At 38.6% G+C, this 14,662-nt stretch overlaps 1 protein-coding gene across 1 annotated transcript in view; it reads left to right on the plus strand.

Annotated features, from left to right (window-relative positions):
• Positions 1-14,662, plus strand: part of ROBO2 (roundabout guidance receptor 2) — a 583,446-nt gene that overhangs the window by 482,493 nt on the left and 86,291 nt on the right. Inside the window, exons 15-16 of the mRNA XM_067543334.1 lie at positions 3,729-3,960; positions 11,530-11,654. Of these exons, the coding sequence (XP_067399435.1) occupies positions 3,729-3,960; positions 11,530-11,654 (357 nt within the window). The remainder of the gene's footprint in view (positions 1-3,728; positions 3,961-11,529; positions 11,655-14,662) is intronic.

Consider the following 14,662-nt stretch of genomic DNA (forward strand, 5'->3'; position numbering starts at 1 on the left):
GATGAGTAAACTCTCTCTGCTGACCGAAAGAATTTGTATACATAGATGATAGAAACGTGTTATGATCTTGAACAGGGTCTCTGCTATTTTTATGAGTTAAGTCCTATGTTGTGATTCTTTTTATTTTTCCCTTTTTTTTCTTTCTAATGGTATCACCTATCTCAGAGCTCAGCTGAGCTATCAGAAAATGGATTTTCCATCCCACAAAAAAAATTGAGATTTCAAAACAATGCTTCATCTTGATTTGATACAAAAAGACAACATTTTGATTTTTTGGGGGGGAAACGATATTCTGCATTTTTGTTTCAGATCAAATTGTTTTGTTTTGATAAATTCAAAATGTTTTTTTTTATTTTGACCATTTAAAATGAGGTAAATTTCTAAACAAAAATTTGTTTCAAAACAAAAAATTGAAACTATCCGTCCTAAAAATGGCAAAATGGGACTTTGTTTATTCTTCCCCTCCACCGCCAAATGAAGTTTTGTCAAGCTTGATACAATTTCATGAAAAATTTTGGTTTAATCTTAATGGCATTTTCCAGCAGAAAACTGTTTTGAACAAAAATATGTGTTCAGTTCTAATGCAGCACTATTCTGCTGATACATCACTTTAAGAATGAAGCTTAATTCTCCTACTCTGGTCCACTCTGCATTCATACCCCTTTCCATTTCTCCTCTTCTGTTCCCCAATATTGTTTTCCCTCTCATACAAGAGCTCATCTGGCCCCTATAATGTCTTTTCTTCTCTCTCCACCCCCTGTCCTCTGTGCCTTCCATGGAGTGTTACAAAGCTGGCTCTGATGACAGGTGGATGAACCAACTGATTGATTCTCTTTCATCTCATTCCCCCTCACTCTTCTGCTTTCAAGTCACAGCATAAGACATGGACTCATATGCAGCATAGGAGCTGGGAGGCAAGGAATTGAGACAGGAAGCCAGCTGGCTACCCATCCCATAGTTATGCAAGTATACTCCATGTGGAACATGGATTTTACAGGAGTGGCAGAGATAAGAAATAATGAGCAGCCCTTTAAATATTAGGTGTATCCCACTGCAAACTTCAGGAGTGGTATATTTTGAGTGATCTCCTAGCAGACTGGGACTCTGTATCCAGACCTCATGGATATTCTGAACAGGTATGAATGTTGGTGAATTTCTAAGGTTATGGTAAGTTCTTACTGTTGAACGTTAATTTTATTCAGGATATTCTGGTAAAAGAATCTACATACAAAAGAGTATTCTGCAAAACATCTTTAGACTGCAGCTTAGTGGGCTCGTCCCTAAGAAGTCATAGTTGCAGGTTATGCTAAATTATGAATTTCTGTGCCATATTTTTAACACCTCCTCTCCAGCTTTCCTCGGGTGGATAGCATTGCAATTTGTATGAGCTAGGAGTGGTCTGTGGCTGGATCCTGTGTAGGACAAGAGAAGAGAAGCTTATCCTTGTGTCCTCCCTGATTTTTCTTGCATATGATTGTGGGGCCAACTACAGTCTGACCCAAATATGTTGCATTAACAATAGGTCAGGGATGTTTCAGGTGACAGTGCATAAGCACATACCACATGTGAAATAGTGACACTATAGAAGGTGCTTTATTAGTTGCATTATTGGGAGTGTTGTAAAATGGTTAGCAAGGTCTTCTGTTCTCATTATTAGTAGTACAGCGAATGCTTGCAATACCTCAAACTTCAGAATTGAAGATATTTAACGGCTAAAATCTGGTGATCTGAATTAATAGTTATAGTTTCATTTTATGCAGCTTTATGAACATTCAGTTAATTATGAGATGTCCTCTCTGTGGGTAGGTGGCTGCTCATACACATACATATAGTTTGTGTGCACAAACATAAATATACTCATCTTTTGTGTATAGCTTACTGATTTTCAGTGTAGTATTTTGCAAATTTTCACTCTTTGACAACTCTGCACCCATCAGTTCTTAAAGATACAGCAAAAAAAAAAAAATCAAAAGTCAGATAAAAAGTTATACTGTAGTATTCTGAAGTGTAGAGAGAAATCAAATTTAAAATGTGCTTTGGATTATCAAATAGCTCTGCCATATACTATAGTTTAGGTGAAGATGATGTATTATGAAGTATGCAATGGAGTTAATTCTGCATTTTGTAGTAAACGTGAGGTTCATAAAGTCTTTACGTCTGTAAAACATTTAATTAATGAAAGTCAAACATGGATAAAAACAATTTACCCTGATTTACAGACTCCCTTCATCTGGAAACAGCTGCTTAATGTTCTTCTTAAAAACACAGCTTGATTCTTTCAGTATTAACAAGCTATTATTGTGAGTTATGTCCCTCTTTCAGTGCATAAATTCACTTAAAGTGAATGTAGAGAAGTTTATAAAATGCAAGCTTAATGTTGTTGTAACATATGTTGCAAGGTTTTTAACAGTGACAGTTTTGATTAAAGACATTTCTGCTTTGCTCTCATAAATTAAGATTTCTTCTTCTTGTTTGCTCTGTTTTTTAATGTTATAAGAACTTGGTCCGCAGTGAAGAACTTAATGACTACTAAGTGAGGGTATAGTAAAAAGTAGCAGAGGTCAGAAGATCTTGGTTTGTGTCTTCAGTCTTGGATCTGCTTATTCTTGACATAGACAAAACAAGCATAGCTCTAATTCTGGAAAATCTTTGATGAGTTAGCAAGCTGTCAAGAGGGTGAAGGAAATTGTTTTTGTCAAAACTCAGCTATAAGACTAGAGTTAACAACCCAGCCAGCTAAATGTCCAAACTGACATACAGAACATGCTACTTGTATTATTTTCTTTGGGTCTTTGCTTGACAACTGCAGAAGTGAAAATCTTCTTTTAGCATGAAACATTTTTGACTGTAAGAGAGATTAAACTACAAATTCATGCAAATGTTACATTACCTGAAAATACCCCAAAGTTACTTGATATGTAACCTTTAGTTCCAGATAAAAATGCCTGTGACTATTTCAAAATAATAAACTTTGAACTACTTTTCTTTCAATTGCAGTAATGTTTATTGTTTTGAAAGATGGGGTAGAATTGTTATATTACTGCCATAATCCCAATCTTGAATTCTGTTCACACGGCAACGAATTAAATACAAACAACAACATTCCATCCCCATCTGATGGCATGAGTCCTTTATAACCCCAGAATGCAAATCGACTGCTTAGTCTATGAACACAGGAAACAACAAATTTTCTTGGTCATTGTTTTTTTCTGCATCTGTCTATGTTTATTTTACTTTCTTGAATATGTCATGAAAGGACCAGCCATAAGCCAAGTACTAACTAAAAGCATTTAGTACATCTTCAAAGCCTTGTCCTTTTTCTGAAAATTAATTGTTTTTCCTTTCTTTCTCATATTTCAGTACATCAGCAACCAAGTTGTTTTAATTGTTTTACATGTAATACTTGTTATTCCAAATTGCTAGAAAATTATCTATTTATGATTTTTCTTGTTTGTTTTATGCTTTGAGATGTAGGTGCGTGTATCATTCTATCTAATGTGAAAGAGTAGAAGAAACAATGAGACAGATATGTATGGCTCTTTAAAGAAAATTAAATGAAATGACAAACAACCACAAGAAGTTTTAATTTTAGATTTAGGAGAAGTCAGTAACACAGGCAACTGACGGGTTTGCTGTAAACATATGAATACAGCAGGTAGCCTTTTTGGTTTCATTATTGGATTATGCATTAAAATGTGTATTAATGTACTATTTAATACCATTTCTAGGTTGACCGCCAATCCCAGTTTATTCAGGGCTATCGAGTCTTGTATCGCCAAACATCAGGCCTGCCTTCTCCAATGGCATGGCAGAATTTGGATGTCAAAGTCCCCACTGAGCGCAGTACTGTCCTAGTCAACTTGAAAAAAGGGGTTACTTATGAAATTAAAGTTCGACCCTACTTCAATGAGTTCCAAGGAATGGACAGTGAATCAAAGTCTGCCCGTACCACTGAAGAAGGTTAGTAAAATTGCCAAAAAATGTCTTGTCTCAGAGGGAAAATCATTATGTTCACTGTGAAGATAGTGCAAATAATTTTGCTTTAATTGGTTTCCAAAATATCTATATATAATGCACTGAAGATTTCCGTGTGTTCTGACTTTAGGATTTCACCTAACAATCTATTTGGGTGGTATAACATTATGGGGTATGCATTAGCCAGTCTTATGCCTCTCTTCTCCAGAAGAAACTAACTTGTGTCTCTTCAACATGTGCAACAAGCAATTTTGGGTTTCTGACACATGTTCTACAACAGCCTGTACCTCTGCTGCAGGTGCAACAGACCCTGGTCCATGCTTTGCAAGTAGAGAAACCTTTTGCAGATGACTACGTAATAATAGGCATCCTTTTCTGAGTGGGAAATAACATGGATGGCAAGGCTAGGAGAAGATGATGGGTGAAGGACTCCAAATACTGCCTTTAATTAGAGTGCAAAAACACCAAGACTAGCCCTTTTAGCACACCATGCATGAAGAAGCCTTGTATGGTGATTTACACAATGAAATTAGGTATCTGTTACTCAGTGTCAGGAAAATATCCTTAAAACATAGATCAAAGGGTTGGCTGGAGGAGAAACTGAGCTGGCTTTGACATAACTATTTTTTCACTTAGAAATGTTTAAAAAATCTGTCTGTATGTCTATCTAATCGTCCCTATTTTCATAGTATCTGAGCCATTATTGGAATCTCCTGGATAGTCCTGTGGCCAAACTACAGGCCTGGAGTGAAGAGATCTAGGTTTTCTTCCTGGCTCTGCCAAAAATTTCCTTTGAAGCCTTGGGCAAGTAATGTAGGCCAAGAGTTTCAAAATGGGCATCTGTTTTTTAAAATCTTGACTGTAATCTTTTTGTGCCTGCGTTTTTTCACGATTCAGGTGTGGCTGTATATGATCTCCATTGCTCACAGGGTGTTGTGAGGAAGTTAATTCAATAATGCTTTGAAATCCTGGAATGGAACACATCGTCATTATTATTATTACTATTATTATTATTAATGTGCTAATTTTCACCTTCAAATATGTTCTAGTTACTTCATTAGCCAACAGTTAAGTAACCAAACCTCTGAGCAATGCTGTGAGTTAAGTAGTTGCTGTCCCTAGTTTGCAGATGCGGAAAGCGAGGGTCCTGTGAGTTGCTTGAGAGCATACAGGGATTCATGGTCCAAGGTAGGATTAGAAAACGGGAGTACCTGACTCCCGTTGTTTTGATTAGATCATAAATCCTAAATTGTTCAGTAAAGTTTAGCTTTGCTGTAGTATGAACAAAGTTTGTTTTAAAAGATTAAAAAAAGAAAATTGGAAAAAGCTTGCTAGGTTGAAATTACTTTGATAGAATTTAACTGTAGGATTTTTCTCCCCCTCACTTGAGGATTTCTCCTTGTCCATTTTCAATTGATTTTTGTTGTTTATTTAGTTCACCTAAATGTCTCCTGCTAAATTTTAAATTAAGAATCGGTAAAAAAGAAAAAAGGCTTTTTGTATCTCTAGTTTATTTCTGTAAAGTACTTCAGGAGTGACATTTTCATTTGTAACCCTCATCTCCCAGCAGAACCTGTCAGGTAATTTCCTACTTTAAAGGCCACTTTTTCTTCTGGAATAACTTTCTACACAGTAAAGATTTTTAGAACTTTTCTTGCCTATCGATACGGTAAAGTCACAGTCCATGTGTATATTAGTGTAACCTTCAGCCATTCTGTTGACTAGTGTTTCCTTCAGAAAAACAAATAGCTGTCACCCGTCAAATGTCAACCATTGTAAAAGGTTTTTTTTTTTTTTTCCAGTATTTATCTGATTTTGTGATACTGAGTGTGTTTGGGTTTTTTTTACCAAAGCAACAATAGGTAACATAAATGTCTATTAGATAATAAGTGTATTTCAGTGCTCATTTCCTTTGATTCTTCCAATTATCTTTGTAATTATCTTGTTGTTCATACTTTTGTAAAAATAGTCCCAGGTAAATTTTTGGTGAGTATGGTTTACTTCTCATTCTAGACATAAAGGGAGTAGTATTTTTAAAGGTATCACACTTGGAAGAGTGCTGTGAATACTGTACATTTTTGCAACATCCAAATATATAGCTCTGGCAAAGGCAATGTACTACCAGAAAGAAGTATCAGCTTTTTTACCTGATTTAATTTTACATAGAATGTTACTTCTGAGGCTTACCTCCAAAAATCAATTTCACCACAGTTAGACTTTTACTCTAGATCAAACATTTGTTACAATTCAGTATCCATTCATCTCCTACCTCTTTGGGCTTGTGAAAGTAACAAATGGAATTCTGTTTGGTTGCATCTGGAAAAGATGAGCAGTGATTTGGATTCTTTCATATGTGTAGGAAGAAGCTGAGCACTGGAATAATTGACCTGTCAAGAATCAGGCAAGGTGTTCTCCACAAGCCAGCAGCAAGGGAAATGAGAAAACAGTTTTAAAACTGTTATTTTTCAGTGTGGTCTATTTAATAACTACAGCACTGTCAGACAAGTGGTTTAATTTATATCATAGTGCCAGCTTACAGAGTAATATTATCAGAGAGAGAGAAGTCGATGCTGTTACGTATATAAAAACGTATATATACATGTCTCTATACACACATACAAAAAGAGAGAACTGGACAAATAATTAATAATGGATAATGTATTTGATAATTTTTGCTTTTTTTGTTGTTCACAAATTATCCAAAGGGCCAATTGAGATTTTTTTTCAAATTCATTCACTTCTTTGAAATTCCTCATGGAATAATTGAGGTGATTAATACTTAATATATGTTTCTCATTTCTACCTCTGCATCTGACGAAGTGAGCTGAGCCTCACAAAAGCTTATGCCTGCTAAAATTAAATTTGTTAGTCTTTAAAATGCCACAGAACTCTCGTTGTTTTTACTTAATGTATGTGTTATTTGTGGCCAATTCATTGTAAATGTATGATATTCTAAACTTGAGCTCTCTTGTTTAGTTTTCATTGGACCCCATTTTCATATGCTGTGTGTCCACTTGCTGTTTGGATTAGTTTGACTCTTAGAATCAGGCCTCTGATTGCGTTAATTCATTCCAATTTCACTTTCCATTAATATTATCCTATATCCCCTTAAAACTTCCTATTTCCATTAACATAAATTCCAGTAAATTAATTCACCAGAATATTCACAAAATATAAACTCAAGGAAGATGTGAATGCAGTTGAAGTGATGTTTTTAAAAAAAAAATCAAAATGAATGTTTTTTAAAAAATATCTTGCAGTATTTGCCCAGTTCTCTATCTGTACATACGTCTGTACAATGTTTGTGTGTGTATTTATATATGTGTGATATATTATCTTTTCATATGCCTCGTGTATTTTTGTAAAAAATTGGACAGTACACACTTTAAGGAGTGAAGTGAATGCATTTCAGCAAAACAGTCCATTATATTTCAATACAAAGAGGATAACCAGCTTAGTTTTAATCTCTGACATTATTATTTTTCATTATATTTTAGAACCAGGCATGCATATGCATAAGTTTATTCACATTTATATTATAAAGAGATAATATTTTTATATTGATAGTGTTTTTATTATATGGCTTAGTTCTGTTTCAAGTGCTATAAAATTTAGGTCTCTGTCTTCACCTGTACCAATTTTATACTCAGCATGGTTGAGGAGAGTGGCTCTAGGCCACGTTTCTGCTCCACTGATTTGGGTTGGCCTTGGGGCCAAATTGTTCCTGGAGTAATTTAGAGCAATTTAAGTGCTGCTTCAAGTTACATCAGCTACTGCAGCCCTGTAGAGACAGCTGCATTGCCATGGGTGAGAAAAGGACTGTGGTATCACACGCAGCTGCTAGGAGGCACTCAAGATGAGTGCCCCATTACGATTTGGTACTTGAAGTGGGATTTTCAGACCAGCCCCTGAAAGAAGGGAAAGATGGAAGAACTCCAGTGGATCCTGCAACAACAAGCAGCAATGCAAGAATAGCAGAAGTGACAACCATAAGAGAGGTGGATGCTACAGCCAACCTGATGCTAGTGATCATGGTGACAGAGCAACAACAGGGAAGTATAGCAAGAAATCCAAAATGCACAGATGTATACTTCCCATCATAATTTTTTCAAACTGTATGGGGAAAGGCACTGTTCTGAGGCCTATGGAGAAGCCCAAGTTGGAGAAGTCCCTTTGGGAATATCAAGCAGGGTAGTCCTGTGTGTAATACAGCTAGGGGATAGGATGGTGGCAGTTAGAAAAGTAGATAAGAGGGGACTTTGTGTAAAGAACCCTAGGGCCTACAAAAGTGAAGTGGCCTCACACTTGGGGGGGACTTTTCCACCAAGGTTGCTAGAAGACAATAGCAGTAGGGGTGGTTCTACCAGTAAATGGTACTGGGAAAAAAGAAAGGAAACAAATGAAGATCCCAATGAAGGGTAGTTATGGAGGGAAGTGGACTCTGGGTTCATGCTATAAACATTCAGGGAGCTTGGGGTAGGTCAAGACATCACAGGCCAGAGCTGCTGGGGCAGTAGCAAAAAGGTGGTTCAAGCCAAGGGTGTGGAAGAAATGGGATGCTCGAAGAAAAGGGGTCCCAATTAGTGGGTCGAATGTCATGTTTTCCTCAAGGTTGGGAGATCTAGAAGAATGTATAAGTGACATTCCTTAAGGAATGTAGGGCAAGAAACAACGTAACAATGATGAATATGAGTCTAGGAAGGGGAGCTCCAAGGGACCCTGAATTTCAAAAGCTCTCCAGGCAGAGAGCCTGATGGAGAAGACCCTGAACGAGTTTGGCAAAGACTGTATAAGAATGTACATTACCCTCAGATGGGGACCCCCACCGCCATCCTATTTGTGGTGGGAGGCATGTGACGGGGTGTATTCGGCCTTTGCAGCTCCTTACAGGAGGTCCCACAGTCCCACTGCAGTCCACCCCAATAAGCATCAAGCTCAGAGGAAAAGAGCACTGAAGGTGGGTCCTCCAGGTCTGCCTAGAGAGATTTCACAGAAGCAGCCAATCAGAACACAGCAGGCTCAGCTAAAAGGAGCTGCTGGGCCTTAGCAGATCAGTTTCTGGCTGGGAACAGAGGGGAAAGGTAGAGTTCTCCTCTCTGGCCACCAGAGCTCGGTTCTGGCTGTGTGTTGCATAGCTGGGTTTGCAGCAAGAGAGAGGACTTAAGAACCTTGACCCTGAGATAAGGGTGAAGCTAAAAGGGGCTAGGTAGGAAGAGGCTTAGGGAAGAAGCAGCAATAAACTGAAATTGAGCAGTACGTGGCTGCTGTATACAGGGTCCCTGAGTTGGAACCCAAAGTAGTAAGAGATCCCAGGTTCTCTTACCAGCAATAGTGGCACAAAGAAAGGGACAGGGCTTATTTGAGATCCTGAATCCAAGGCTGAATTTAAAGGTCCAGATCTGTGGCTGAAGTTCCTAGTGAGGGCAGGGGGACTGTTCCTATACTGAAACCCAGAAGAGATTCATTTGGATTTTGTGACTTGGCTGGAGGACAAAGCCACTGAAACCCCACAAGGTCAGCTGGCAGCCTGCAGGGAATACCAGGCATGAGAAAAAGACTGTGGTACCACACCCAGCCCATAGGAGTCCCTTGTCCCTTGTCCTGATTACAGTCACTTAAAAGGAGCTGAGTTAAAATCCCTGAATCCAGATTTGTAGGTCATGTTCTGCATAGCATCCAGCATAGTAGCGAAACCATAAGAAAAACTAAGGAATCCTGGATTGACTCAGGAAACTTGAATGATCATGACATCTCAGCTGTTCTGGGGCATTTGGGTAACCATGGCATCAGAAACCAGGGAAGACCAAAAGGTGAATAGGGAAATGCCAGTGACTTTTGGCCCATTTTCATGGTCCAAGGGTGTTTTAACAATCAGGAAAACCCAGAAAACAAAGGACTTTTCCAGAGTTTTGGTGCCCTCAGAACTAAAGGAACAATAAAATGAACCAGGTCCCCTTCGGACAGGATACAGATGCAAGAGGAGAAAACTGAAGGAGAGGGTTCAGCTGAAAATCCTGGACCTCAGTGAATTTTTGACAGAACAAGACAGAAATGTTCCAGAGGAAAAACCGTAGACCTAGAGGTTGCCAAGGCTTTCAAAATGGCATCACAGCAAGAGTGAGAGCTGCTCGAATGACTGAAATCAGTGGGTTCTCTAATGAAAGTGCTAATGGTGCTGTAGAATTGATATGTTAGCCCCTACTGTAACACCTTTAAAAAAATAATTGGTGGACCCTGCAGTTCACACATTCTCACTTGGGAAATAAAGGTGTCATGCCGAAGGTGATGACATTCTTTCCCAAGGAAATGTCTTAATAATACAAATGACTTTGGTGGCTTGGTACTGTGGCAACACTTCTGTATTATTTGTTTGGGACATGGATGTGGGAAAAGGGACTGCAAAAGAATGAGAAGTTGTCAATTTTCAATATCCTCAAATGATTAAACATGCAAAAAAAGCATGTGTAGGATTTCTATATGCACGTAGTATGACTATAGCTATAAATATTGCATGAGTTTGTGTAGGATTTCTATATGCATGGGTAATTGTAAGTTTACTTATTGCTTTAATAAACCTTGTAGCATGGATAAGACTTTATACTTGTGATTGTGTCTTTGGTCATTATTCTTGGACTTCATGTGTTCCTAGAGTTTCCACATTTGAGAACAGCACCAGAGGCAAATTTCACTCTATTGAGCTTGAAACTGTAGCAAACAGAGCCGAGAGAGAGAGAGAGAAGGCTTTTTGGGCTGAGTGATGTCTGAAAGAGGCTTGGAATTGTGAGCAAAGAAACTGTCATTTGACTGATTGATTCCTGCTCTGTTCTGGGAAACAGGGTTTTGTTCATTCTTTGGAAATAAACAGGATTGCTTAGAGAAATACCTGACTCCATCATCAATTTCTCCCCCTAACTGGAACAACTCACAAGACCCCAGATGTTTGGCTAATCCCATGGGTCAAAAGGAGTAATAATATATATATTTCCCATATATCTTGGGCAGTGTGAGTGAGATTAAAGCCCCATGTGCTTTAACTCTTTGGCCAGGCAAAAACTGGAACATCCTAAATTTAAATACCTTCAGGATATATGTCTTTAAAAATATCCCATTCTATTTATCACTAGGCAATATTAGATCATGCAGGGGCAAGAGGGAATGGGGGTGGGGATCAAAACACTGTTTAGGGCAGACTGATTTAGCAGAACACTAGGATTTAATTGATGTATGCAGTCCCAACCGCGTATACAAGAAAATGAACATGAGTCTGAGAATAATTCTAATATAAACGTGAGGCTTGCTAAATAAATGAATAAAAAAGAGTGATTTGCATTGCTTCTACTCTGCCACAACTATTGCATTTTCATTCAGTGCTACGCTTCTCTTTGGAAAGGCATTTTTCATAATTTCCAGTGCCCAAGAGTGTATGCATCTCCAAGGCTGTGGGAATGTGAACTTTTTAGATTCTCTGCCTCCTCTTACACTGTTTAAGCAAAATTAATGCCCCAGCAATTAGACTAATGTCTTTCTTCTATTTGTACCTTCTATCCGGAACAGCTCCAAGTGCCCCTCCTCAATCTGTTACTGTTCTGACAGTTGGAAACCACAACAGCACCAGCATCAGCATTTCCTGGGATCCTCCCCCACCAGATCATCAAAATGGAATCATCCAGGAGTATAAGGTAGAACTAATGTACAATGGGAGGGATGTGAATTAAAGCAACGGTGTGACTGAATTATAAGACATCTTTTTTTTTGTGGATTTAGATTCTGACATAATGAAATATGCATCTGTATAATAACAAGCAGAGAAGTCTGAGCACTTACCCTGCCACCCCTTTTTTTTTTTTCAGTTAAGCAGCGCCGGCATTATGTTAAAAACAAAACTGACCTAGGTTGGGGCTGAGGCAGAGAATCAGGGAGAGCCGTAAGTGGTTGTTGGTTCTCAGCGCCTTCTCTTTTAGCTCTCTAGCTGAGTGGGGGAGAGGAGCCATCTTTTATTAGGCACCACTCTGGGCTCGGGCAGAATCAGTCGAGTTCCTATCCTAGTGCTCCCACAGCCTGACAGAGAAGCTGGCAGTGGAGCAACCAGAACTACTCCTTCCTTCTTGCCCTGCAACAATGCTGACTGAAACATTTCAGTGTAAAAATCATAGGGCGTGGCTCTGGGAACAGAAGTTCAAATTTGTAATCAAATGCAAATCATCTTCCATGGTCATCTTCCAGGGTGACCAAGGAAGCCACAAGCAACACCACTAGGTAGTGGTTGAACATCACTAGTGTACCCAATGCCTGATGTATCAGTGTTCCTCAGTGGGCTAGTAGGACACTTTGGTTGTCTTTTGTCCTCTGTCTTTGATGTGTGTCTGCAAGGTGTCCACTCCCTATATGTCATCCTCAGAGGCTGCATCAGTCAATGGTCAATTCCATGCTCTGACCACTTATGCATAAATAAACGTTTACAACATGGATACATCACAAAGTGGTATCTAATGGACTGTTCATCCTACTCCCATAAATAAACACCCAGCAGCATGCAGAATAACAGAGAAAGAAAGCCCTGAAGAGCGGGTGTAATAATAGTAAAACCCCATCAGCCCTCATCACATCCTCTACCCAAATGCCAGGGGGAAATGATGGGCTCGGTAACATACAGGCTATAGGTTAGAGCATAAACTTGAGAGACCATACTCTTTAGAGCAGATTCAGCAAGGATTTCTGCCAGTGGAAGGCAGTGGGAACCCAGGAACAAAGCTCCAGAAGCAGAAAATCTGCTAGCCAGGGAAAGTTGCAGCCGGGGAAAGTGGTCACAGCTTCCCTTCTTCAGGGAGAAATCATACTGGGGATGTCAACTCTATCCCAGAGGGTTGTGGGTAGGAGATACTCACTGAAATAGTGAATATCTTGAATAGCCTCAGCTAGTGAGCTTCATATGGCGCCTCTGGTTGAAACAGAAGCTGAACTGCCCCAACAGAAGCCCCAAAAGAGTGGAAGTGTTGGCATTGCCACTTGTGGTTGAAGTTGGGTCATCTCACACAGGAAGAGATAATTTATACCTCACTGCTGCAATATGGGTGAATCTGACTCAAAGATGGAGGAGGGAGGCTGGCACTTGCTTTTTAAATCAGTGTAGTTTCTTTTGTGTTTCTCTCTCTTATGGCTGTCCCAATATATGGAGTGGGAGTTATAAATACACACACATATATTGTATATATGTGTAATAGATTAATTTGTTTTGTTTTTTAGTCAATATCACAGTTTTCTGTCAATATCACTCTGTTGACCTCATTTTTACATCAATTCATCTTCATACTAACTCCAATATGTCAATATTTGCTTCATATAAAGTCCATAAAAAAACTGTTTTAAGAGAATGTTCTGACTTCATGGTGAAGCACTAAAAAGTCAGAAAATACATAAGGGTTGTCCACACAACTTTAACTCTGACCTTGGGATATAAGCTAAGATTTTCAAAATTAGGAGACTAAATTTGGGCCCTTAAATCCATTTTTATGCACCTCATTGGCACGATTTTCAAAAGTGGCCCAGTAGCTGCCATTTACATCAGTTGCAAGCATTGTGTGATCAACACTTTTAAAAATTAGATATCTTATTTAGGTGTCTAAATAAATTTGAATTTAAGAACCTAACTTTATGCACCTATTTTTTGAAAAACTTGATTAATCTTTGATTACTTGTTTGTGATATTTATCTAAGCATTTCTTCTACAATCTGAGCTACATACACATCTGAGAATTTTATTTCTTCCTTCATTTATACTTACAATAATTTCATTGTCACAATAGTCTGAAATGCCTTCACTAACTAAGTGCTAGTTTGCAACCTTACAGTCTATATTAAATTAGGGGAACCACATAGCCATACTTTCCCAGGACCAGGACAGAGAACAAATCCTGACAACTCCTCCCCATTCCCTCATGTACCTGTCCAGCAAATAAACTCTGATTGAAGCTAGGGGAGCCAGGGATTCTTCTATCCCCTACGCCTTGCCTACAGGGAGGTGTATCAGGTGAATAGCCCCTGGTACTGTGCAGCTGAAGTCAAAAACTGAGCAGGACCAAGTATAGGAGGAAAGGGGACGTTATTCCTGTTTTACTCTTCTGCTGAGCCAAGTAAGGTCTGTGATAATCCAGCCCTTTGTCAGTAACCGCATGTTGTTTTCAACCAGCAGCACCTTCCTTTGGTATTGTAATTACATTCATGCATATATGGGGGTTTTTATGTATTGGTTCCCTTGAGTGGAATTAGAGTGGTAGTTAATGCATTCTTTAATATCATAGTAATAGTCTCCACAGATCCCTTCAACTAAAAAAGAGTCCCTGAACATCTCAGTGCTAAAATGTCTCAGGAAATGCTCATGAATAAATATAAGAGAGGGAAGCAAAAATGCTTTGAAATAATATACCACTCACACCACAAAGTGCTGGTTTGGAATATGGCACATATCAGGATACTTAAGGAGCAGTTTTTTGTGTTTGTTAAATTACAGGGTAAAATAAATCAGAACCCAAAATCTAGATTCCTGAACAATTTCAATTATGATGGTAACAGCATAGCTTAACATAGCATTTTAGAAATTGCACACACCCTTTTTCTATCAGGAGAGAAAGCTGAAAATACTTCCAAGGATATTTTGTGTAGTACTGTTAGGAGTGTTTCGCCTTGCTTC

The sequence above is a fragment of the Emydura macquarii genome, unplaced genomic scaffold (assembly GCF_026122565.2).
Source record: "Emydura macquarii macquarii isolate MOO-44397 ecotype Brisbane River unplaced genomic scaffold, CSIRO-AGI_Emac_v2 contig_75, whole genome shotgun sequence".
NCBI classification, from domain to species: Eukaryota; Metazoa; Chordata; order Testudines; family Chelidae; genus Emydura; species Emydura macquarii.